Raw genomic sequence first — 26,847 nt, forward strand, 5'->3', positions numbered from 1 at the left:
TGGAGATATCTTTCTCAACTTTGAGGGGAGTTGCTTCCCCCACACCCTCCCTCACAGTGCTAGGATATGACAAGATCAGTTATTAAAATTGTTAAAGAAAACCCTCATATATTGTTAAAAACACAGCATATGCTCAAAACACCTGGCTGATCTAAACTCTAACCTCTCAATGTAGCAAGTAATACATTGTTTCCCATTATGACAAATTAATTTGACACTTTCTCCTAGAACTGGTCAATTCATTGAATCTTGCATTTTTGGATATGGTTCCTCGAGTTTGCCTTAAAATACTTTTTTTTCTGTGTGGCAATTTGTGTATACATCATGAGTTCACAGAAGTTTGGATATTGATCCTGGTTTGGTAGGTCTAAGTAACCTCTTAACAAATCAGGGATTTCAAAGACATGACTCAGCCCTATTGCTTTATACACTTTTCTCCCTTACCTACTGATTCTGCCTGGTCCAGGCATCCTGAACAGAAGTCTTTTCTGCTACGGCAGGAATAAGAAGAAAGAGATATTTCTGTTGATTCAAGATACAAAATTACTAGGACAGGTCTTTAGGGAAAAGATTAGAAACTAAGAGCTCTTTTTTCTTTTTCCTTTTCTTTTCTTTTCTTTTCTTTTCTTTTCTTTTCTTTTCTTTTCTTTTCTTTTCTTTTCTTTTCTTTTCTTTTCTTTTCTTTTCTTTTCTTTTCTTTTCTTTTCTTTTCTTTTCTTTTCTTTTCTTTTCTTTTCTTTTCTTTTCTTTTCTTTTCTTTTCTTTTCTTTTCTTTCTCTTTTTCTTTTTCTTTTCCCACATAGCTTCCAGCTTCTTCACAAGAAAAAGGATGTCTCCTCTCTTCATTTTGATAGTGGCTTTACTGCTTTGCACCCTCCCCCCCAGTTATGTTTTTCTGTTCCAAAAACTAGTTTTTGTTACATAAAAATTTTCATCCCTTTCCTAAATAAGATTTTTCTGGAAGAAATGTGAAGACATAATGAGATATTTTAGAACATTAAAAGAAAATGAAATATGCAAAATTTATGCATTAATCTACATAAACTCTTCTTCCAGTTTGTGGAGTAAAGTGATTTTGTTTTACATGGAGAAGGTGGAGTCTGTAATGATAATTTCTTTAATGGGATTTGCAGACAGCTGAGGTGGGAGGTGTGTCCTCCTCTATACTACCTTCCCAGAGTGCCCTGTCTTTTAGGGCACGTTCCCACATGTTCACTCACCTTAAGGGTGTTTTGCCTGAGTTGTTCAGCTGTCTGTTTCAAAATTGCTTACATGTTGCTTTCCAGAGGAATTCAGAGATACAAAAAGAGGATGATTGCTTCTAGATTCTAGACTTTAAAATCACAATACTAGAAGCCTAGAACTTTGATGCTATATGAATTCTTCAGTGCTGTACAGGGTCTTTTTGAGCGGTAGGCTGCTGGTGAGCTACTTCTAAATCAGACACACCTTTGGGTTGGGCTATTTTGGAAACTAAGTAATTGATGAGGTTCAAGGTATGGTCTGCTAGGAACAAGTGATTTTATTTTGTGTTTTTACATGTACTTTGATCAGCTGATGCAGTTGACAGACAGTCTCCTCTGTAAGTAAGCAACCAGGGCTGGAGGAGTGGTGACCTGTAGTGAGCCTTTTTTGACTTTTTTCCAAGTGGGCATTACTGGCTTTCAGGCAGCTAGGCAACAGAGGAAAAGGGACCTGATATGGGGGTACCTTTATTCGGGGAGAACAATCCCTTCTACTCCCGGATCTGGAATGGACTAAGTCAGAAGTTGCAAGGCAAAAAATCCTGGGATAAACATCTGGATGAAATCTACTTACTCCAGCAGAAAAGGTACAGTGTATTTTAGCCTTCTTGTCTTCCCTTTCTTCTGCTGCTCGATCCCTGTAGCTGATACTCACTATTTCCCCTCAGGCTTTTCTGCCAGCAGATAAACTTTAAACAACCCTGGAGCACTTTTCTCTATCAGATTTCTCCTTTCAAGGTGGAATGCTTCTGGAGTGCCAATCTTATCTGCTTTCACGGGTAGATTTACTAGGTCGAAATTAAATTACCCTGAGTGCAGGACTTCAGTCACAAATTAATACTGTGTACTCTTGTCTTTCCTGCTTCATTGGTAAAGCTCACCAGAAAATTCATGAAGGTTTGTTTTTAACTATTACTATTATCATTATTATTATAATTACCATTATTATTATTATTATTATTAAGACTGTGTGATGTATATGCTACAGTCAGTTGAAATAGCAGAGAGTTTTTTTGTGAGGATTCTGCTTTCTGTCTCTTTAAATGTTGCCCTTACTGTGGGATAGAGCAGACCTAATATTGTCCAGCATTCTGGTGGTCAGTCACCTCCTTAGCTGGACTGCTGTTTCTCACCCCTGTGACATTGGTGTCAACATGTACAGTGACTCCTCTTAGAGCTTATGTTATCCAGAAGATTGCTTGTGTCTTCCCATGTGAGTACTGAATCAAGGCTGTTTTTCACTGCTGTGCAGAGTTGCTCCATCCACCCACAGAAATGGAGGACTCTTCATGGAAATACAGCTGTATCTGGTTTTCATTGTTCCCTGTCATTTCTACATGCACAAATGCTGCATTACTCAAATAACAAATTGCTTCCAGTTGCTCATAAAATCTTTTTTTTCCTTCCGCACAAAACTCTGAATATCTCTGGGGCAAAAAGATATTTATCTATGCATATGTATATGTATACACACATATATGAATAGAAATAAGCAGGATAGCAGCTTAAGAGGGACAAAGGTACGTTTTTGTCTGTAGGGAAAGAACTTAGATATATCATCATCTAACTTCTGACCAAGTAAAAAAGCATGTTCAAGTTCACTTCAGAGCAATAGGACTTAAACACACTTAAAATGGGAGGGGCAATGGGAACAATAGTATTTCCACGGAATGCTGAAGTGTTTACACTCATGAAAACCATCACAAGTAACTGAAAAATAAGTTCTCAGCAGATTCTGTAATATCCAAACGAGTACAAAACAGAAGTCTAAATATATTTAAAGTATTAAATCAATTATATTGTTATATTAATTCCATACTAACACTTAATATCAATTAATAATAAATATTGGTAATATAAAATATTTTGTAGTTATGACATTATCTTCACATTTTTAAGTCAAAGAGATGTGGAAGGAAGATGTGCTGATCTCTATCTAACCTCCCACTTGAAGATGAACTACTACCAGCAACAGATCACATTGCTTAAGTCATGTTTAGCTCAGTCTTGAAAGCCTCCTAGGCCAGAGATTCTGCTGTAGCTCCAGGTACCTGTTATGGTGTTGTAGTATCCTCCTAGAGAAAAAGGATTTTTTCCCAAATATTCAACATGAACCTCCAAGATCATAACTTGATGCTCTAGTCCCTTTTTTATCATTGGCAATTACCAAGAAGGGTTTGGCCCCTTCCATTTTGGTGCTCCCTTTCACACAGGCTACTGTTAGATTGCCATTTGACCCTCTCTTTGCTCATTACTCCTCACTAGTCATGTGCTGCACAGGCCCATGAACATATTGTGTGTTGCTACTGATAGAGGAAAACAGAAAAACCTGTAAGGCATATAAACTCATCTTCATAAACTTGTCTTAAATCACTATAGTGCAATCCCAGTGGTCCCCACAGTTCCCTTTTCTGTGTTTTTTTTATCAAGGTCTGTGTAAGAACACATGTAATGCATACAATATCACTGTCTGTGAAATCAGGGTTGTATGGGGACACAGTTGTTCTTTTTCCATTCTAGGTCTATATGTTTCCTACAGCTTACAACTAACACAAATAAGTTTTCTGCTATTTGGTCAGAAATTACGTGGTGCCAGTGGAAACTTTTCCTAAACAGGGACAGGACGAATTCTTCCTCTTATTATCCTACTCTTCCCTTCTTGTCCCCAGAGATGCTCAGAATGTGAGGAGAATGAAAATGAACGTTTTGCAGAGGACTTAATTCAGTTTTATTGCTTTTGCATTTTTGGTTATGTACAGATAGAAAAATACAACAGGAAGACCTTGTATGGTGACTTGTGTATGAGAACTACTCTTTCAAAACCTCTGCTGTTGTGGAAAAACTGTTGAACACCAAGAGGGCTTTTGCTACATCCTGTCTTTTTGTGGTGTGGAACTGCAGTATTGTGGCTTCAGCTTGAGTTCTTAGTCTTAATAGTGCTGGAATACATAGAGTAATTAGCAGAGATTAAATTCTACTATTGTTTTATTGAAAGCCAGTGGTAAATGTGTTACTATTTAACTGATATCCTCTCTGATTGCACACAAAAAGTCTGCAAGAGAAGAACAGTGTTTATTTCTGCCCTACAACTGGTGATAATACCTGAAAGCTAACTGTTTTGGTAGTTGTCACCCTCACTGGAATTGCTATTCATTCTCTTTCTTCATGTGAAACAATTCTTTGAACCTTACTAGGAGTAGATCTGAGCATTTTCCACAGAGAGGGATTAATACTGCAATGTATAACATTTCCCAAAGGAAAAACCAGAGTCGGGAAATGTGATACAATCTCCTAATATTAAAGAGGAGTTTGAGTTTATTTGGCCTTTATCTGCTGGTTTCTTTCTGTTGAAGACTCTCCTTTTTTAACAGCCTGTAGCTCAGTGTGGAATCCCAGGGACAGTGGTCACATCTCCTATGTCCTTTCTAGAATTATCTTTGGAAGCAAACTCTGGGATCTATATAACCTAGAGCATATAAGCATAAATCCTCAACAAAATTCATAATGATGGAAAACAAAGAGATAAATACTTATGAAATTTTGGGCCTAGTAGAGGTGAAGAATCACATGCCTGTCACAGTGTAATAGATCTTCTGGAAACTATGAGAACCATTGTTTTATTTTTTTTTTTTAGTCCAGGGCAAGAGGTTCTAAGGAAATGTGAACAAGTTTCTTCTACCACGTAATTTTAGAAATTCCACCATATGAGAATTGCACTGTTCATAAAAAATAACTAATAAATAAAATTATGTTATATTTTTCTTTCTACTATTTCCTCTGTCTATAACTCTGATAAATAATCTCTCCTCTCTGTGTTTCTTCTCTCTCACAGCTGCTGCTTAGGGATTAGTGGCCTTCATGGGGTGCTCTGAGGCTTAGTTTTTCTAATGACAATAAAATGGTTAACTTGTGTGGTACATTTGAAAAAAAAAACAAATCCAAACCACTCAAAATATTTTTACATATTAATTAAGTATAGAAATTTGTGCTATGAGAAATAATACACTAGAGGTTCTTGGAATAATTTGCATAACTTGCAGAAATGGTCATTCCAAAGATGCCACAATATAAACTTTAAATCCCCTTTACTTTCAAATTTGTTAGCCTCACAGACATATTAGCAAGCTGCTTTGCTTACCCTGAAAACAAACATGGCATAGATAAAAAACTAGCTCAGTCTAATGCTAGTAAACTGAGTTGCTTAAGAGTTGTACAGGGACACAGAGATTCTTCAGCTTCTAGACAAATCTTTCTCAACTTGGTAGTGAATGAGATGTCACCATAGATTTGCTGTTCAGTTGTACAAACAACATTACTGAGTTTTCAGCCCACAATTAACATAGGATTGTCCTGTCTTAAAATCCGCTATGCCTGTCAGTATTAATCAGATCCTTTGCTGCCAAAGGTGACAGCAAAATAAAATTGGCAGCTTCCAGTTCCACCACTTCATTTATAATGTTTCAATAGCAGTGCTTCTGAGTAGTCAAGATGCAAAAACAATCTACTGGAAACTCCCTCACTGGATGTAAAATAAAGTCAAAAGCAACAGTGACAGCATTTCTGGTCTTTTCTTTGGCTGTTACAACTTCATCTTAATGGCAGCTTTGAGCCTAATAATGGAAAACAAGCCTCCTTAATTTCACAGGTGTAAAGGTCTGTCAGAGCTCATGTTTCCCCAGCAATGCACAGACATACACACATCCCACCTCAGTGCCTAAGACATGGTTCAGGCTCATAGGTTTAGGAAGTTATTTGACTTCTTGAACTTGGCTATAGGTTTCCTTGTGAAGAAGTAAATGTGAAATTCGTGCCTAGAGGAAAAAAAATCCATCCCAAACTACAAAGCTGTTAGAGAAAATGATTAGACATAGGGTAAGGAACATAACCTATAATAAAACTGCAAGAAAATCCGTATTGAAGTGGGCTAGAAGTTTTGATGCAGAATGCATCAAAAGATGCTTCAGAGATCACAAATGCTTCAGAGAACATTTTTTTGAATGACTTAGTGATAATAAATAACAACTAAAACACTCTGAACTGTTAATCCAGTTCTAGCATGAGAATGGTCTCAGATGCCGAATTAGGAAGAAAAAAAAGAAAAGAAGTTAACACAAGGAGAATGCCCTGCTGGAAATGACTGACCAAGATTTCTATTGCTTCGTGTGGTAGATAGTTAAATATCTGAAGGGATAAGAATTCCCTATCAGTTTCTTGTCTAGTATCACTGGCAATTATTAACCTGTTTAATTTATTTCCAGAGAATCTCTATTTACTCTCAGCTGAAAGGTCTTTGACAGACACTGGCAAGAGGTTCCAGTTAATTTGCTGAGTCTTGCTGTTAGTGCTGAAGAAATGTGCTGACCCTGTTGATTGTCCAAGCCCCTGTTATCTGTCTTCTTTTCACTTCATGCAATTGCTTCCTAACTCATTCTTCACCATCTTGTGAGATGATTGCTTGGATCCCTCTCACCTGGTTAGCTTCCTCTGTGCTCTCCTCTGCTCTCCTGAAGTCTTCCACATATTTACATGCACATGCTAGTAGAAGGAAGGGAGAAGATGAATCTCCTCTGGCAATTTCATGATGCATTGTTGAGCACTGATATTTTGAGCACCACAACAGGGAAAGAAGAGAAAGCTAAAATAATATCCTGCTGATGAATTTATAACTTAGATAGAAATAATTGCTTTAGAACCTCAGTAACTGACTATCTATGGGGATAAAGCAGGAAGACAGAAACGAACTAGAGCAAGCAACAGGAAAATTCTATACAGTGAGTGACTGAAGGTTTAGAATCTGAGAAGGGAAGAATAGACAGAGATGCTTCATTGCCCCTCTGATGAGTTCAGTCTTGAAATAGAAGCTTACAATTGGTTGTTGTCCGGACAGTTCACATTTTTAATATATTTCCTTGTTTTAAAAGAATAACCATATAAATCCCAATTCTTTTTATAACAGAGTTAAGACTTATGGACTAGTCCTGGCATTTTCTGTCTCTCCATAGGTGTAATGAGCAGGATGCACTCCAAAAGAAGTGCTTAAGAAGCTGTAAACCCAAAAGGGTACATATTACCAGCAGAAAGTGCTCATGAAATCTTTAACCTTGTTTAAAACTGTATTACAGTACTCCCTCAGTCAGAATCTGACCTACATTTTATCTTCTCTTTGTTTCACAATGGATTTGCAGGTGTTCCTGATTTTGTTCTCACCTATATTGGAAAAACACTTCCTGAGCACATAATTGAATAATCCATGAAGAAAACTGAATGATAGTAACACATGATCAAGGCTTACTAAGTACCTCAACATAGATACATTCCTTAGCTCAGTAAGAAGAACCCAGGAACACATCCAGGTGGATACTGCTGTGGTTTTCGTTGCCCATCAGAACTTGCCTTGTAACTGTGCTTATCCTAAACTGATCCTGTAAGACAACATCCATACTGCCTAATGTTACAAACCTAACTTATCTGGTTAAATTAGGAGCTCAATATCTATTGATTCCATACCTGCTGAAGGGAACGAACAGGATTAGAACAGGAGTTTAACTAAGATGTGCTGAATTATCTTCTCAAGGTGTCTAGATATTATGTCTGCTGAATAATTCTCTGAAAGCCACCTTCTCCATCCACTGCTATGATGGTTCCTTATGGAAACTAAGCATCTACTGTAAGCAGCTCTGTTAAGAGACTAAGTTACAGATTTTGCCATCTGCTGCTTTGACACACAGGAAGTCGAGTTGTAAAATGTAAAATTCACACTGCACTTGACCAGTCAGGAAGAAAGTTGGTTAAATATACAGAAATTAAATAACTGAAAATGTTTTGAAGATTCTCAATTCAGGCGACTTTGCATAATTTTTTGTATTAGTGAATTTGCTTCACCTAGTTTTTGACATTTATATGCTCAGTACTTTGCTTTAATATATTAAAAATTAGTTGATAATTAGAATGGTATGTTTTAAATGGGAGTAAAATGTTTCCCCAATTATGGGACAGAAAATTAAATGAGAGTAAAAGCATATGCTATAAATATGTAACTCATGAACATTTGAGATGTTACAGGCAGAGTGCCATGGCATTTACTAACATTTCTCCGTTCTTCTTCTGGCTTGATCTTTGCCTGAGAACTCTGCCTTTTTAAACCCAGTTGGAGGTTGCTACAATAAGAAGAAATGTTTGACAATTTTGCTTTGAGTTTCCAAAAGAGTATAGTATTTATTAAGTGTCTTCTTCGTAGCAATATTTTAATTTAATTAGTTGTTTACAAGGACTTTGGTAATTTTTGTGAGAAAGGTATTGTGTTTGTGTCCTCCTACATTGTCTCTTGCCCAATCCTTCCTCCTCTGTGAGGTCATCTGAGGGATAAAGGCCTACCCAGTAAAGGATCAACATATTAATTGTAGCTTTGTTTATACTATTGAAACCCCACCTCTTTTCCACTTCCTGCCTCTGAAAGTTACATTTTCCAGGAATACAGAGTCTTTTTCAGCCAAAATAGTGGCAGAGGTGGCAAGCTGACTTCACTAATACTTGATCTTACGACTTCTGCTCAGAGTGCCTCTTTATTTAATTCCTATTTGTCTGATCCTAGATGCAATCTTCTCATCAAATCATCTTGTCATTAGCTACTAATGCACTGACGCATGAGTAAGCTATAGAAGGAACACTTCCTTAAGCAGCAAGGCTAAGAGTTTGGAGGACACAAAAATATCTCAGAATGGCTGCTTAATTTTTGAGGATGGCTCTTTATATCTTATTCTCCTCTACTCTTCAGAGTTTTTCTAGTCTACTTTCTAGAGTGTTTGGTGACAGGAAATGCTCCTTTTGTGGAATGATAAATATAATAAACCAATGATATATCGGTTATGATTTTATTACTTGTAGCCTGTGCCCATTAATATACACTACTTTAAATGATTCCTATTTATCTGTGTAATTCTGGTACTTCTCTTTGTTTTGCTTTATCTCCCAAGTTTTCTCCAGTGTGTACAGTGTCTTTCCACTATAAAGGAGTGCAGAACTCTCACATTTCAAGTGGATTAAATCCAGAGATAATGGCATATAAAAAAAAAATTGCTTCAGGCTTTTGTTATTCATAACAGAATAATTTAAAGCAAGAAATACATATTCCTGTAAGCCACAGAATTTACATTGCCTGTTTTCGTATAATTTTATTGTTAAATTTTCCTATACTCAAGATGTACAAATTGTAAGAAAACATTTTTTGCAATGGGCCATTTATATTCTCTCTGTCTCTGATGTGAATTTTCTTGTAGTTTATAGTAGAGTTATATTTGTTGGTAATGTATTCTCACATCAGTGTTATCATGTAATGCAAAACACCTATTGCTTTATAGGGTTTATTTACTCTATAAACCCTATCCCCAAAATCTTGTAACTAAATAATACCAGCATATACAGAACATCACAAGCAGAAAGCATTGACTGTGTCTTTAGATTTGACCAACATATTTGTCCCATGTGCTTTTTTCAGGGTATGTGTTTTTAACACACAGACTATTGGCAGTTGTTACACTATAGTAAAAGCAGACTGAGTCTGGTATAAAAATGAGGCCTGGTGTTCTTCATAGCAGCTTGAATTTTTTTGTTGTTCTACTGTAATCCTTAGACATCCCTGCATCACACATTACAGCTTGACCTAAGCCATGCTAGAAAATCAAGAACAAATTAAACATCTATACTAAAATAAAGCAGAGGTGAGATAAAAAGCTCAAAATTTGCATTTGAACAGAGATCTGGATAAAACCAAAAAAGCAAAAAACCCTGCCCCAAAATATTTTCTTTATGAATTAAAAGATAAACCTGAAGATATTCAAGGATAACAGAAATATTTACCCCAACTTAGGAGATTCTGTTCTAATTTTCTGTGATTTTTTGGTAACCAACTTGTGGTTTTGAAAATTGGCAAAACTTATTTGGATGCTGAGCAAGCATACATTGCAGGTAACTCTTTTCAGATGCTTATACAAATTGATAAGAACAACACCCAAGCCTTCTCTTCTCCAGGCTAAACAGTTACAGTTCTCTTAGTCTTTCCTCATATGAGTGATGCTCTAGTCCCATAATCATCTTTGTGGCCTTTTGTTGAACTCTCTCCAGTAGCTCCATATGGTTTTTGTGCTGAAGATCCTAGGACCTGGACACAGAACTCTAAGGATGGCCTTGCCAGAGCTGAGTAGAGGGGGAGGATCACCTCCCTTGACCTGTTGTTTGCTTCCAAAGATCTTACTGTAGTGAAGTTTGGTGGCTGTACTTGTAAATTCTTCATCAGCCCCAAAGGATATTCTCAGATAACCCAGATCCTCATGGAAGATTCAAGGACATGCTTCAACTATAAGTGAACCACTCAGTCTGGAACTTGTTTGAGGGCATGCTCTTTCCCATGACACGCATAATTGCAGTTCTCAACATTTTCCTCAATTCTTCCAGCATCAGAGAAAAAAGTAGGTAATAGCTAAGCTGTCAAATTTTTCTTCATGACTTTGTATAACGAGGAACTACATTTCAGAGTTCATTCTTTTAATTCTATCATAGGAAGCATTGCTACAACACAAATGACATTCTTGTTTGTACCTTTCTATGCCTTAAAGGAGCAATTCAGATGACTTTTTTTAATTTATTGTGCTGTGTGAAATAACAACTGGCCTGTTCTGGCTCCTGAGATAACTAGTCTACCGGCAGGAGGTGCATCAATGACCCACCATTCACTATCTTCTATGCCTCAAAAGTGGGCTATGCAAACCAGAAACATTTTGGTTATTCATTTCTCCTATCTTTCCCTCTGCTGCCACCATACGGTTCAGCCTCAGTAAGCCAAGAGATGAAGATCTCACCAGGTTTTTAGAATTGCACTGCTCTGCTTTTGCCTGTTCTTTCTTTGTGCATTGAAAGAATACCTCAGACAGTAGATGTGCATTACCCATTTTTCAGTGAAAATGTTCAAGATACATGCTGTCTCGAGCAAAAGCCAGGCTAGCTCTGGAAAGAGGCACCATGTGTTTGATTTTGTTTCTTACGAACCTCTTTTTCTTGACTGCAGGATCTGGGAATCCCCACTCCTCCAGGCTGCCAAAGAGAATGACCTTGCAGCCATTAGGAAACTCCTCACTGATGGAACATGCGATATCTATCAGAGAGGTAATTCAGATTATTTGCGAAAAATGGGTTTCTGTGGAAGGCAAGAGCTCCCTACAATGAGTAGTTTGTTATTTTGCTAAAACCTTTGCATTAGCAGCCTGTGTCTGAAGCTTTGCAACAAAATGAGTTTTCTGACTTGGTGTGCTCATTCACTTCAGGCCTGAGGTCTGCCTGAATCAGGTACAAATACCTGATGTTTCTGCTCAGCTGTCGGATTTTGGTGAAGGACAGAGACTGTGCAATTATGTGGCTGTACAAGGCAGTACTCAAGGGAGGACCTAGCACTCCCGTAATTCTCCACCTCAATGAATTTATTTCTGCATTTGTCCCATACAGTTGAATGTCTAGATGACTCACATGCTTCTCCTACTGTTTCTAGGTGCAGTGGGGGAGACTGCCCTTCATGTAGCTGCTTTGTATGATAACTTGGAGGTGGCAGTGGCTCTGATGGAAGCAGCTCCTGAGCTTGTCAATGAGAGGATGACATCAGAGCTCTATGAAGGTAACATTGCTGGGAATGAGGATGGACAGGATTCTCTGCAGGGGAAGAGAGGAAGTACTACCTGTACATTTAGGAAATTGGCTTATACTGTTCCAGGTTCAATATATTGCTAAACTGTTACATAGCAAAACCAATATACAAATGGAAGGTGGAGTTATATTAAATGCAAGCACACACATGTGCAAAGGCCTTAACCACAGGTGGACCTGTTGGTTACTGTGAGATTGCAAGATTATGTATAGTTTGCTTCCCAGAAGAATGTGGCATGTCTTATTTTTCCACGGAAAAAAATCAGAAGGTGCATACTGTTGAGGTTTTTTGGCAGGTTGTAAAGTCAATTTTCATGATTTCATAAAAAGATTTAAGTAGAATGGGACCTCTGGAAAAATCTGTCATACAACCCTCTGCACCCAACAGAGATAACTTCAAAGCTAATTCCTATAGTTGCTGTGGATGCGGTCCCAAAATCTTCCATTTACCATGACTGACATGTGAACTGTAGGCTACTGATCAGCCTGAAGTTACTTTCTTGGAAGACAAGGTTTTATTTCTGTGTCTTACAGGGCAGACAGCTCTCCACATTGCAGCAGCGAACCAGAACATCACTTTGGTGAAGGCTTTGCTTAAGAGAGGAGCCGATGCCAGCACAGCACAGGCCACTGGGCACTTCTTCAGGCGCAGCTCCCAGAGCCTTTTCTATTTTGGTACAGCCTCAACTTCTTCCCTTGTTGCTATAGGAGGGAACCAGCAGAGTGGTGAGGGGGTGTGAGGGAGGCTTACTTTAGTCCCCATCTAAACTAAGTAAGCAGAGGGTCCTATCTCGAAGTGTCATCAGACACACACTTTTTATCAAACAGTAAGACTTCATCTGAGTATGTAAATGTTACATAAATATAAATAATACACACTTTATATGTTTGCATGTATAAAAAATATATATTGTATAAAAATTGTAATTTAATATCTTCCTACCAGCATATATTGCGAATTATTTGTCAACCTTCTTATGAAGGTAAACTCATGAAAAGAATACTTCATTCTTTTAGTGTTTTGTGGGGCAGGTCTTCTTTTCCTTTCTGAGTAGGATGAGGAACGGTGCAGGAAATTTACAGGTTACCTAAAGCAATTCTTCCTTTCATATCCTCTGGCTTCATAGCATGGATAACTTTCCCTCAGCATGCTTCAACCTCTCCTACCTCCTGGGTTCTTAATGTTGTTTCTCCCCATTCCTTTCATTGCAGGAGAGCATGTTTTATCATTTGCTGCCTGTGTGGGAAACGAGGAAATTGTACAGTTGCTCATTGAAAATGGAGCTGACATCAGAGCTCAAGATTCTCTGGGTAGGTGCTCTGGGGCATACAGAGAATCTGGACATTTTAATTCAGACTCTGTCATTTGGGTACTCAAATATTTTTCTCTCACTACAAGCAAGTGTGGAATGAGGGATGTGAGGAAAATAAAAGCCACCTGTCAATTCTCAGTCTTTGCACAGGGCTGGGCTATTCCACATAATTTATCTGGTCTACTTTCTTCACAGGTAACACTGTTCTTCACATCCTGGTTCTCCAGCCTAATAAGACGTTTGCCTGCCACATGTACAGCCTGATTCTTTCCTATGACAAGAACAAAGAGGGATCAGGATCACTTGAACTGATTCCTAACAATGAGGGTCTTACTCCATTCAAACTGGCTGGAGTTGAGGGCAACACCGTGGTGAGTTTGTGTGACACTGGTACCTCCATACAAAAGAGCAATGGAGAACTTGAAATAACATCGTTACAGACCAAGGAAGCTTGTGCATGTTCTTAGTGGGTAGAAGATCGTGACAAGTACTTTTTTTTTTTGCTGAAAGTGTCATGTACAACCAGAAGACACTTTATAAAAAATTTCTTTATCTTAATGAAAGAAATGAGTGCTTAAAAATAGATATTTTTTACCCAATTTTTGAAGCATTTGAATTAAACAGGTATTAACAGAAAGATTCACCCCAAGTAATGTTTTGAAAGTCTCACTGAAATTGTTGTCTTTGTTGTCTAGAGTTCATTACCCTAAATGTGACATGTGGGAAATTTCTCCGGGTATACACGGCATTTATTCACAGAAAAAAACATATCATTTTAGGCAAAATCTCATCCTTCCCCTCAACAAAAAGACAAATGTGGTTAGTATTTCTTCTGTAGATCCAGTAAGGACAGGATCATTTCCCTTGTCACACCTCTTTTCTGAAAACTTGTAGAAGAGTATAAAAGAATTGTGTTTCTAATCAAGATCTGAAATCTATTGTTAGGATGTATGACTGTGTCAAATAACTCTAGCAGTTTGATTAGAATTTAAAGACCACTCATCCTTTACCTCAAGCATGAGCTAATAACCAAATAGGAATCAGAAAAGTTCTTCCACTTCTTAATCTGCTGTGATTGAGAGATATGAGAACCACAGCAAGTACCAAGTTCAAGAAAAAATATGTCATAATTAAGGGTTTTTAAGAACTTTATTTGTTCTCATTGCAAATACACTCATTGCAAATGCATATATTGGAAAGCTTCTGATATCCTTAGCCCTCTTCTTGTCTCCTCAGATGTTTCAATACCTTATGCAGAAGAGGAAGCAGAATCTCTGGTCTTTTGGCCCCTTGACCACTGTGCTCTATGATATCACAGAGATTGACTCCTGGGCTGAAGATCAGTCCTTCCTTGAGCTCATTGTATCAACCAAGAAGAGAGAGGTACTGCGGGTACTGTGTGCTTTCTGTGTGCAGACCATGGTGATTACAAAAGGAGAAACATGATGAATTTGAAGGTTCAAGCTCTTTTATATGATCCATAGAGTAAGAACTTCATACCACGTGCTGCAGGGAATACAAGAAGTGTAGCAGTTTATTAACGGTCTGGCTACATCTACATCTGATGCTTTATATACAGTTTCTTCTGAGGTGTGAAACTTGTAGATTATGGAAAGAATTTAGTAGGAGCAAGCTACAGCAAAGGGTTGTCTCTCATCAAACTCAAAGACATACTAAGTACCTGTAGAGTAGCTGTAGTAAGTGTCTTCCTACAACCATGATTCTGGTTAACTCTCACAATGCCCCGTGAGACAGGACTGTGCTCGGAAGTCCTAAATTGGAGTGCATTTTAAAACCACTCATTGTTATTTTTCCTTTCATTTAATGACTGGTTATGACTCAAAACAAAGGGGGCAAATTATCTCTGCTCTAGGCTCAAAAACTTGTAAAGGGATTACCAAGACAAAAATAGCAGAGTGTAATGGCAAGCTTAGACAGATCTCCATAAGACTTTCAAGGTACACCACCCTGTCAGTTGTAGTCACCTTAAATAATCCTAATAGGACAGGAAATGAATCAGAAGACACTTCAATTAGCCCAATCCTACCCATCCTGTATTATTTCCATCTATCAAAATTTTAGTCAAACTTTTCTAACAGAAGTTTCAGCTATTGGAGAGCTTTGTACAGTGTGGAGGAAGTCTATGAAGCTCTCATTTGCTTTTATGCAAAATAGTCTATGTTTCTATGGCTGGTGATACATAGAGAAATTCAGGGAAGAGCAACCTTAGAGGTTGTTCACTTTAGAAGACTAAACCATAATCCTAGAAGAAAGCAGAATATTGTGCCTCTTCTTATCCCAAAACATGCATATAGAGCAAAGGATAAGATGCCCCCTAGCATCAAGAGGTATAATGATTTCTTTATTTTCCAGAATGTTCTTAAAAATGTGCAATTGCAATTTTTTGATGTAGAACTACTTATTCTTTTTTGCATTTGATATATGTTTGCCCCAAATGTTTGCTGTCTCCTCTAGAAGAATGCTATGTGTTACCCCATGTTATACCCTCCCAGGGCATCTTTAACCCCCAGTTGGAAGCGGTTTCTCTTGTATTAAGGGGAATGCATACACACAGAGGTACTAAGATATATTTTCTGATCCTTAAGTGAATGAAAAGTAAAATAATAGAAGGGAACTAATCTACAGGAAGATTATAGTAAGCTTCAAACTTATATCATCCCTTTGAAAATGAAATTTACTTTCCTATGCAAAGAATTCTAGAATACTGATTTCTACAGAAAACTGAACACCTATAGGTACATTATCTCTCTTTTAGTGTGTGGGTCAAATTCATAAGTAAAGTGTAAAGTACCCTGTTTCTCCTACTTATGCTCTAAGTGTCAGTCTTCTAACAGAAGCTGAAGGTTTGACATAGATGATTCAATTAATTATCACTCAGACAATATGATGCAGAAACCTAAAATGTGGTTCTTCTATGTAAGCCATAGGGTGTTGGACAAATACATCTATCTTCTGGGAAAATGTTGTGGTTTTCTTATCTTAAACATCTGATAAAAAATTTGTGTTCTACTACTAACAGGAATATTCTGTCATCCTCAGTTCCATGTTCCTACATAGATGACAAACTTATTCCAGTATCTAAAATGTTTTTCTTGTACTTCCCACTGGTACTCAAAAGCTGTTCTTTGCAGGATATATTTTTTACTTTTTTCCCAAAGCTCTGTATTGTCAAACTGTGTAAATCCAAACCCGCATTTTCAAAACAAATTCCACTTCGTAATTCTGAATAGCATAGGTGAGAATAGCTTGTTAATACTCTCCCAGGAAACAGTGTGAATGATGCTTATAAAAAAAATTTACTTATGGCAATTAACTCCTTTGTATCTTTCTCAGGCGCGCCAGATCTTGGACCTAACACCTGTGAAGGAGCTGGTGAGCCTGAAGTGGAATATGTATGGTCGTCCCTATTTCTGTTTCCTGGCTTTATTCTATATACTCTACATGGTCTGCTTCACTATGTGCTGCGTCTACCGACCTCTGAAACCCCGAACGGGCAACAAAACAAGCAGCAGAGACAATACAGTCTATGTCCAGAAAATGCTGCAGGTACTGTGACTGTAGGAGTCAGGGCCCCATAGGCAGCATTGGGCAATTCCCACATAACCTACTTAACCGAAAAGTTCAAGCCATTCCCAGTCCTCACATATTACAGCTGTCCTCGTACTCTCTTTTGGCCAGCTGACCATTGTCAGGGAGGAATACGAGGTCTGCTCTGTTCTCCATTGTGGAGCTGGGCTGGTTCCTGTGGCATTGCCAGGTCTAGTCATGTTTATTGTAGTAACAGTAGGCTGCCTTCATCCCCATCCTCTTTTTAAATTTACTTTCACTTTCTTTAAAATTTAATTTTAATTTCCATTTACTTTTTTTTTTTTCCCCAGGAATCTTATGTGGCATATGAGGATGAGCTGAGGCTGGTGGGGGAGCTGATCACAGTCATTGGAGCTGTAGTAATTTTGGTCCTTGAGGTAAGAGAAGTGGTGAGCTGCATAGTTTCAAGTTTTGTCAAGACAAATCCTGCTTATTATACAAACATGGATTTGTGCTCACTAGTTGGTAAGGGTATTTGCTTACTCTTAGGTATATGGCAATAGACATTGTCAACAGTATCTATTAGATGAGACAGAGACTTTGACAATGTCCTAGTAAGACTCCATGTGCCGAAGAAGCAATTAGAAGGACTGGTCATACTCTCAAATACTATATGCAGGGGAGTGCCACAGTTCCTGTTAGCACCATCCGTGGGTCCAGCTGACTCCCAGATGTTGCTTCATCCAGCTCCCCTAAATACTCATGTATTTAGTGGTGCTGGATGAAGTGAATTCTGTGTGTACACAGAAAAGTTTATATTTAATTGGAGATCATTTACTCTATGGACTTGTAACAGCAGCCTTTCTCAACCAGAGTTCTGAGATGAACGTATTTAGTTGTTCTCCTTACTATGAACTCTCAAAAAAACAAAAAAAACCCCTGAAAGTTATTTAAATTAGAACAAACCTATTCCCCATGTGATTTTATTATAATATGAAATAGAAGACCGAAACTTGTATGAGAAAACTCAGAGGATGATGCCAAGAAGAACTGAAAATAAAACAGGTGGTGTGAGCAGCTTTCTGCCTATGGGGTACATTAGGCATGGCATCACCAGCCGGTCAAAAAAGGTGGTTGTTCTACTTTACTTTGCAATAATGCAGCTCCACCTTGTGTATTATGTGCAGTTTTGGCCACCTCAATATAAAATAGACATTAAGCTATTAGAGAGTGTCCAAAGGAGGGCCATGGGGACGGTGAAAAGTCTGAAAGGGAAGCCTTATGAGGAGAGGCTGAGGTCACTTGCTCTGTTCAGTCTGGAGAAGAGTAGATTGAAGGGAGACCTCACTGGGGTCTTCAACATCCTCCTGAGGGGAAGCAGAGGGGTAAGTACAGATCTCTTCACTCTTGGGATGAATGACAGGACTCGAGGAAACAGCATGAAGCTGAGTCAGGGGAGGTTTAGATTAGATGTTAGGAAAAAGTTTTTCACCCAGAGGATGGTTGGGCACTGGAACAGGCTCCCAAGGGAAGTGGTCACAGCACCAAGCCTTTCTGAGTTCAAGAAGTATTTAGACAACACTCTCAAGCACATGCTGTGACTCTTGGGGATGTCCTGTAAAGGGCTAAGAGCTGGAGTTGATGACTCTTGTGGGTCCCTTCCAACTCAGGATATTTTACAACTCTATGTTCCAGAAGGACAAGTCCATCTTCCTATGTTTGGTCAGGACCCTGGGGCTAGGCTGCAGCTTACACAGTGTGAATAATAACAAACTCCTTTGATTCCCCTAGAAGGTCTTTTTTATCCCCATTATTGGGGCACGGCACCTCTATGTGACATGTCTCTCAGTGTGCCCAAGCATTTTTCCAGCAGCCTCTGCCTCATCCCAAGAAGGGCCCACCAGCCTCAACCATTATGATTTTAAAGTAACAAAGAAATCAATCTGTTAACCATCAAAAAAAGCAGATGCAGCTGTCCCCAGGAACCTCTGAATGTATGTGGTTACCATGACATTTGGTGATATGATGGAATCTGAGTCCTAAAGTTAATAGGATGTCTCTCTTAGATCCCAGATATCCTTAGAGTTGGAGCAGCGAAATACTTTGGACAAACAATCCTAGGAGGTCCTTTCCACATAATTGTGTAAGTACAGCACTTTTTAAGTCCAATAAATATATTTTCTCCCATTTCCCCCACTGCTGTCTTTTGCCAGATGAGTCACTTTCTCCATTCTTTTAGAGTGTTCCTTTTCTTGATTTATTTCTCTTACTGGCTCAACTGAATCTTCCTCCACTGAACTTTTTTTCACTGTCTCTTCTTTGCAGCATCACATATGCTTGCATGATTCTGGTAACCATGGTGATGCGTCTCACCAGCACCACTGGAGAGGTGGTGCCCATGTCCTTTGCCCTGGTGCTCGGATGGTGCAATGTCATGTACTTCGCACGAGGCTTCCAGATGCTCGGACCTTTTACCATCATGATCCAGAAGGTATAAGACACAAACAAATACAGACTTTTTACACACATCCTGACACCTCTTTCAGGATAGGAAGAACTGTAAGAATACTTTTTCTCTCTCAGGACTAGAATTAATGGCAAACGGGCAAGTTCTTGTCTGCACAGAGGGTTTAGGACTTTCACATTCTCTCTTTGGTTCAGAAGTTTCCTTTAACCCACTCATGGTCTTAGAATCTGGAAAATGTTTACACAGGGTTGCACTGCGACTTGGTGGGACAGTTGGGCCTTATGGTGGCTCTGTCTTTTCTCTGCAGATGATATTTGGAGATCTTATGCGCTTTTGCTGGCTCATGGCTGTGGTGATATTAGGCTTTGCATCAGGTGAGTCTACGAAAGAAAACCAGCAATATGTTACCCCTGACAACTGCTTTGGTATGAATTAAGAGTGTGGATTTTGATTTAATCTCTGTTTGCCCTCTGAAAAGCTGGCAAAGGTGGTGATGATATATAGCTTCTATTTCTCTGAGTGTGGTCACTTTCCCAGCACTGATTTCTGTTCTCATGAGTTTGGTTTTCAATTCTTGCTCCTTCCAGGGTAATAGAAATAGGATAATTCAGATAATTCCACATATGTGTAAGTCCAGGTTTAAAAACATACTGCATTTCTGATACTTGTCTGTGGAAAATGAGATTAACACACATAGCTTTATTATATCCTTGAGGAAGTTAAGTTCACTATTTTGAGAATAAATAAACAATCAAAGTAGTTTTGGGTCATTTTATAGTAGAAACCAGTGATTCTATAGAGGGATTTGTCCTTGCTGGGTTCTGTACTAGCATAGAAACACATGCAGCTCCTTCCCAGGCCACTTTATGTTGTCACAATCTCCTACAGGACCCTGTTGTTTCTCTTGGAATGTGATTCCTGTTGTTAAACTCTCTCTTTTTCCCTCATTGCTCTCCTCTAGCTTTTTACATCATCTTCCAGACAGAGAATCCTGAAAACCTTGGGCAATTCTACAACTATCCCATGTCCTTGTTCACCACTTTTGAGCTGTTCCTCACTATCATTGATGGCCCTGCAAACTATGATGTGGACCTGCCCTTTATGTACAGCGTGGTATACTTTGCTTTTGCCATCATTGCTGCCCTCCTTATGCTCAACTTGTTAATTGCCATGATGGGTGATACCCACTGGAGAGTGGCCCATGAGCAGGATGAGCTCTGGAGAGCCCAGGTAATCTAGTTAAGGTTGGCATTTTTACCTTATTTCAAATAACAGCTAGAAACCCATCAGTCTCTCTTGTGCATTTTGTGTCTCCCTAGCTGTTTGTTCCCTGCATGCAGAATCTCTTATTAAATAGAATTAAAGTGGTGTCTTTTTTTACAAATAACACTTCTGTGTAACTGAGTTAAATTATAATTATAGGGATTGACCGAGTGGGGATAGAATGCAAGGTGATGATTGCATGAGGGTCAGTGATGTCTTAAGATCTGTTAAGAGAAGTTGGCCTGACTCTCTTGCTCAGAAGGCAAAAAAATTCAACCATTTCTATAGGTAATCAACAGGAAATCCATTTCCTAGTACTCTTCTGTGAGAAAGCAATCAGTCAAATGGTTAAATGTAGTCATGTGGCCACATTGGTAAGTTGTGATGAGTTAATGTGGGTATAGATACTGTCTTCTTCTCTAGCTTGCAAATTGATTATCCTACTCATTGTCATCAATTATAAAAGAAAAGAAATTTAACACTGTTTTAAGGCCACCACTGCTTCCACAAAACATGGCACAGTTAGACCTAAAATAGTGATTGCCCTATAATAAATGGAGTATTGACTCTACTATTTTTTTCATTACATAAGGAGCTGGTAATAAAGTATGGTTTGGGTCAGTGCTCACAAAACTGATAATTTTGAAAGAGAGTCTGATTTTTTTCTTATTTGTTTAAGTTCTTTCTTTTTTTTTCATTCCAAAGGTTGTCGCTACTACTGTCATGCTGGAGCGGAAACTGCCAAGGTGTCTCTGGCCTCGCTCGGGAATCTGTGGGCGGGAATATGGATTAGGGGACCGATGGTATCTCAGGTGAGTTCTCTTCTAGTGTGTGCATGTGAGGATCTAAGAAGAAGAATCCAATGTATGGGTGTTAATAAAGAGCCTTTTCAGTGGCCTGGGGAGGAGTGTTTGGAGAGCTTTCCTTACAGAATACAGATCCCAATCTGTTTTCTGTCTGTGACTGGTAGGCAAGCACTGTTCCCCTCAGAAAGCTCTGCTGTGCATTTCCTTCTGAAATTTGATGATGCTTTCTTATCCAGTAGTTACATGGACAGACCCCAGAAACTGCATGAGTTGCAAGGCCTGAATTTTTCTTTCAAACTTACTATAATGATTATCACAAAACTTCACTGCTGTGCTTGGTTGGCTGACCCTATCCATTAGATACATGACATGGCAGAGTTAATCTATTAGGCATTCAACAGCAATGAACTACTCTACAAATGATTCAAAATCAGAACTGGAATAATTAGAGTTAAGATTTTTTTTCTCATGTGAACCTGGTAACTATATCATATTTTGCAACAACTACATCAGGTGACAAGTCTTATGTCTAGGATTTTGGATTAGGCACTGAACTAACAAAATATCTGTAGTCTAGATAAAACTAAATTCCTCATTATTTTTTATTTTAATCAATATTTATGACAGATAAGAAATTATTTACCTTATGGGCATGTGTCTTTTTTAACTGCACCATCTTTTGCTGGTAAAGCCAGAAGGGGGAGTGGCGGCTGTATAAATCATAGAATAATAGGATATTCTGAGTTGGAAGGGACCCACAAGGATCATCACAGTCCAACTCCTGGGCCTGCACAGAACTTTTGCAATTTTTGACAGAGAATCGAGCCTTGTAGATTTTCAGGTTTACTAGAAAGAACAAGCAGACCTAAAATGGTAACGGTATGCAACACCTTCAGATCAAGATGCAGAATAAAACAATGTATTGCAAGAGCAATTATGCACTGGATGATATGAGAAAAGAGTGTTGCTGTGAACTAGTTCTGTCAAATTACATGTATGTTCATTGTATGTAGCATGAGACAGTATTTCAGAAGACAGCTTATAAGTAATGTAGAGAAGGGTTGGTGGGAGTGGAGCAGTTAAATAAAAGTGCATTAAAGAATAAGGGTCATCCTTGTGTCTGACAGCCATGGAATATTAGAGGAGGAAAGTCAAGAACAGAGGAAATAGATGAATATATGCCTATACACAAAGAATCTGGAACTAGACTCAGGTGGGTTAAGTCTCCAAATTGCTTACAGCTGGCATAATGGAAAGGGCAAATCATGATTGGGAAATAAGTTAAAGGACAAGAAACCATGGGCAGACCAAGGTACTGAAGTCAATGATGTGGATAAATGTCTAGGAGATAAATGTGCTAGCAGCCCCCAGCACCCTGCCTATATTCAGTTTTCTGTTTCTGTGCAGATTTTCCGTAAGATCAGCATGCCTGTTTTTGTGGAGGGGTTTTGTGGACAAACTGGTACTTTTCCACATTGTTCAGTTTATGTTTTTTAATCCTCTTACAGAGTTGAAGACAGGGTTGATCCCAACAAACACAAGATGATGCGGTACACAGAAGCATTTAAGGCTCAGGATAGGGATAACTATGACAAAGGTTCAGAAAAGCTGGAAATCAATAGAGACATCCTGTATAAGAAGGAATTTTCTGCTCTGTCATTGTCACGAAGCACATCCAGAACTAGTTCTCACCGTGGCTGGGAGATCCTGAGGCGCAACACTTTCCGCCAACTTTGTGGAGAGGTTGGTCATGCCACAGAAGAGGAGGTCTATGATGTCTAAGAAGCCTCTATTTTTACTCCACAAGATGAATCCCTTTTGCAACAGTTGTCTTCTATAGCTGTTCATACACTCCCCAGCATGCTACACACATTCATCAGCCTTGACGAACTCCACTGGTGAAGATTTCATGAGCAGTTCATGGCATCTATGCTATGATATGTGAATGCAGTCTTTTCTCTCCTACTTATAAGTGCCTCTGCAGTTGCACTGATATTTGCACCAAGCTGGTGGGCTTGTTGAGCTATATAATGCAAATGAGCAAGAGAAGCCAACAATGAGATTTCATCCATTTATGAAGAAGTGATCAGTAAGCCCTCTTCCAGATTGTTACATGCAGTATAATCTATCTCCCCAGTTTCACAAAATCACAATGCTCTCATAGCAAAGAACAATGACTGAAGTTCTGGTTTATGATTTGGTACAGAGTTGGAAAAAGACCAACAACCAAACCCTGTAACTGAGCTCAGGAATAAAGGTAGTTGTTGATACTGTGATGATTAAAAAGGACTGTAAATACTCAGCTGGAATTCAGGGCCTGACAGATTTTGGCCTCTGAAGAAAGGCAGTCTCTGTTAACTGCATTTTCAACACTGCTATCTTAGCAGGACTGTTATCATTTTGGTTTGTGTTGCTTGTTTGGGTTCTTTATTGGTGATGGGGTTTTTTGCTTGTTTCTTTGTTTTTGTCACATGAATGCACTTTAAGCTTTTGAAAAGAAGAGATTGCTATTCCTGAGAGGATTCTGAAGTGGGAACTTCTTTTCCTATTAAGAGCATGTATGACCTGGTTAGGTGCCTTTCAGCAGTGTGAAATTTCAGCAGAGATATTTATCTCCCAAGTGAGCTAAAGCTGGTCTTTTGTTTTCTGTGGAAGAGTAGGTTTCTGAATCATAACTCCCTGACTTATAACTGAGACATCAAGGTTGGGTGGTGAGCTCTCTATAACACAGAAAGAAAAGGTGAGGAAATGTTGGATAGATGAATAATAGCTATTGCAGAGGCAGTTCGGAAGCTGGTGTGTGCGCTCGCTCTCCGTCTCTCTGAAAGTCTAAAACTATCCAATGAACAACTGAGTCACCCACACTGTTCCCTTCCAGGCATGACACTGTGCCAGTCTGTCAATTTATCTTCTGCCTAAGGACACTTTAAGAAAAATGAAGAAATGTAAGAAATGATCCAAGAAATGGACAGTCATTTCAAGTTCTTTTGTATTCTCAGGAGTGTGGAGTTTCATTCCAGTAGCAGAAGTTAAGAAGAAAGCAATCCATGGTCTTTACATTTCCTTCCAACAGGGCTAGTAATAGCAACTTTGTTTTTTAAGAAATCAAGGACTATTACCTAATACTAGACTTTGAGCCAAATCATTGTGCGATAATCAAAGAAGATAATGAAAAAGCTGAATCCAGTGGATTTCTAATCGTATTGAAATATCAAACATCTCCTCTCTTGCAGGTGCTGTGACGAGTATAATGATCTTTACAATTATGTATATTTATTTAAATATCCTCTTTCTCTTACTTGAATGTGTACTTTTTTTTGTGCTGCAATGGAAGACTGACAGAAGACTGTCCCTCTGGAATCCAACTGTATACTTTTGAGTTGACTCTTTTTATTGAATTGAAGCTATTGCCTAGTCTTGGTCACTTAAGTCCTTTGGCATTTATACTGCTGGTCTGTGGACATGGAATCAATGTTGCCAATTAACCAGAACTGTGAACTGTTGCTCTGATTTTAGATTAATTTTTTTTTTCATAGTAAATTAGAAATAATAAGAAGGGGAGGACTGATGATTTCTCCATCCTACCCCTGCCCCCAAGTATACTAGACTTTTTACTAGTTTGAAAACCACAGAAATACAGTAGAGATGGAGCCACATATTGTCATTTCTACAAAAGAACTCATCTTTGTGACATAATAGTAATAATAATAAGGGTAGCTTGAAGTACAAGATGTGTAAGCCCTGGTTCTGATTTTGTGTTCTTCTTCATTGCAATAAACAATGAGAAATTTGATCTTAGAAATTAAAACAACATTTTGACATTGCAGGAGGCAGAACAAAATTCATTTACCAGTGCTAGGCCTTTCATGATTTCTGTATCTGCTCTCCATAAAAAGAAAAGAAAAAATCCAGTAGCAGATTTTTTAAGGAGGTACCTTCTCTTGTAAAATTACATTCCGTGACAGTTAGCTTTCAAGCTCCTTTCACAGAACCCATGCATATAACAGTGTCAGAACTGTGTGATTTATTTTCTGTCTTTGGAGTTGCCTAAGGCAAATAAGATAGAGAATCGTAGAATCATAAAATAGTTTGGGTTGGAAGGGATCTTTAAAGGTCATGTAGTCCAGAAACTGAGGAGGGACATCTTCAACTGAGTCAGGTTGCTCAGAACCCTGTCCAACCCGACCTTGAATGTTTCCAGAGGTGGGGCATCCACCACCTCTCTGGGAAACCTGTTTCAGTATTTCACCATCCACACTGTAAAAAATTTCTTACTGGCTCCTATTGGAATTTGACTTCCAGTTTCCTGACATGACTTGCATATTAAAAAAAAAAATCCTAGAAAAAGACCTTATACAAAAGGGGACAGAATATTTTACCAATAGGAAATTGATTCCTCAGTCTTTTGTTGATGATCAGTGGTGCAGACCACTTTTAGCATAGTTTATTTATCTGGAGGATAAACAGTTACAGAAGAAAATTTGAAGTGGGAAAATTCAGCAGATGTAATGGGCACACCAGAAGATGGAAATATTAAATTTAATATGTAAATGTGGAATACCTACCCTCTTTCTTTAGGACACATATACATGAAGTGTGCCCATGTGAACCTCAGGTGATGAGGTAATGGGAGGCAGCAGACTAACCTTTGAGCAGTTTCAAAGCAATCTGGCTCTGACACAGAAATAGCAGTGACTATAGTCACACAAAGATAAAGCACTTTCGCTGTAAGATTCCGCATGAATGTGATGCTTACAGATTTGCTTCAAATTTGTGTTTTGTGATGTAGTTATACCTATAATTCTGAAACAGTATTGCTGCTCCTTGCTGTTGCAAGGTGTCTTTTCTCTCCCTCCTAACAATACTGCAACAATTTCAAAGCAGGCATTCCTCCCGTCCTTTAAACTGCTAACTTCAAACTGTCTTCTACATCACTGAAGTAACTTCTGAGTTTATGATAATGTGATAAGAATGAATGTTTTGATCCAGTTGCTTGTAGTAAGATGAGATCTATTTTGCTGACAATAAAAATATGGAGTATCTGACTGCTTCTTTGAGTCTAAAATAAATATCATGAGTCAGTTTTTGTGTTTGCTTCTCTAGTAGCAATCATAGACATTAGCTAACAAATTGTTAGGATTGTCACATATGGGTCCATGTTAAATTTTTTTAATGAAAGTTTTTGTTCCACAGCAAACCACTTCAGATATCTCTTTATACAAAATTTGCAAAGAGTTTCAAATACCGATTTTCAGTTCAAACTATGAACTATCAAGGCCCTGTTCTTAAAAGTCATTGAGTGTTTGGTGAAAACTGCAATACAAGCTCTTTGGAGAAGAAACTGTATTTTCTTGTTTTTGAAAATGGGTTGGAGAGTGAGGCAACTGTCCTTGCTATGGCTGCTTGCAGTAAAATGCTCATATGTACAGAGTTTTCTTAGTAATACACAAGTAAAACAGATGCCCAAGCTTTATAATGGACCAGTGTATAATCATGGCTCACTGAATTTGATGTTT

The 26,847-nt window shown here is 38.4% G+C and overlaps 1 protein-coding gene across 2 annotated transcripts; it reads left to right on the forward strand.

The window, feature by feature from the left end:
• Window positions 1–1,139: 1,139 nt before the first annotated feature.
• On the forward strand, window positions 1,140–26,400 carry LOC135409346 (transient receptor potential cation channel subfamily V member 6-like). Of its 2 annotated transcripts, none has more exons than XM_064644733.1 (15): window positions 1,140–1,831; window positions 11,305–11,402; window positions 11,782–11,904; window positions 12,468–12,608; window positions 13,146–13,244; window positions 13,442–13,617; window positions 14,483–14,629; window positions 16,601–16,813; window positions 17,146–17,232; window positions 18,862–18,938; window positions 19,121–19,286; window positions 19,570–19,636; window positions 20,224–20,492; window positions 21,231–21,337; window positions 22,840–26,400. In XM_064644733.1, exons 1-15 carry the CDS (start codon window positions 1,701–1,703, stop codon window positions 23,111–23,113), a joined length of 2,175 nt encoding a protein of 724 aa, XP_064500803.1. In that variant the 5' UTR covers window positions 1,140–1,700; the 3' UTR covers window positions 23,114–26,400. The 2 variants fall into 2 exon arrangements, with proteins under 2 accessions (XP_064500803.1, XP_064500804.1); XM_064644734.1 differs by having other exon boundaries at window positions 1,559–1,831; window positions 16,601–16,639; window positions 22,840–23,257.
• The last annotated feature ends 447 nt before the right edge of the window (window positions 26,401–26,847 follow it).

The sequence above is a fragment of the Pseudopipra pipra genome, chromosome 2, assembly GCF_036250125.1.
Source record: "Pseudopipra pipra isolate bDixPip1 chromosome 2, bDixPip1.hap1, whole genome shotgun sequence".
Taxonomy (NCBI): Eukaryota; Metazoa; Chordata; class Aves; order Passeriformes; family Pipridae; genus Pseudopipra; species Pseudopipra pipra.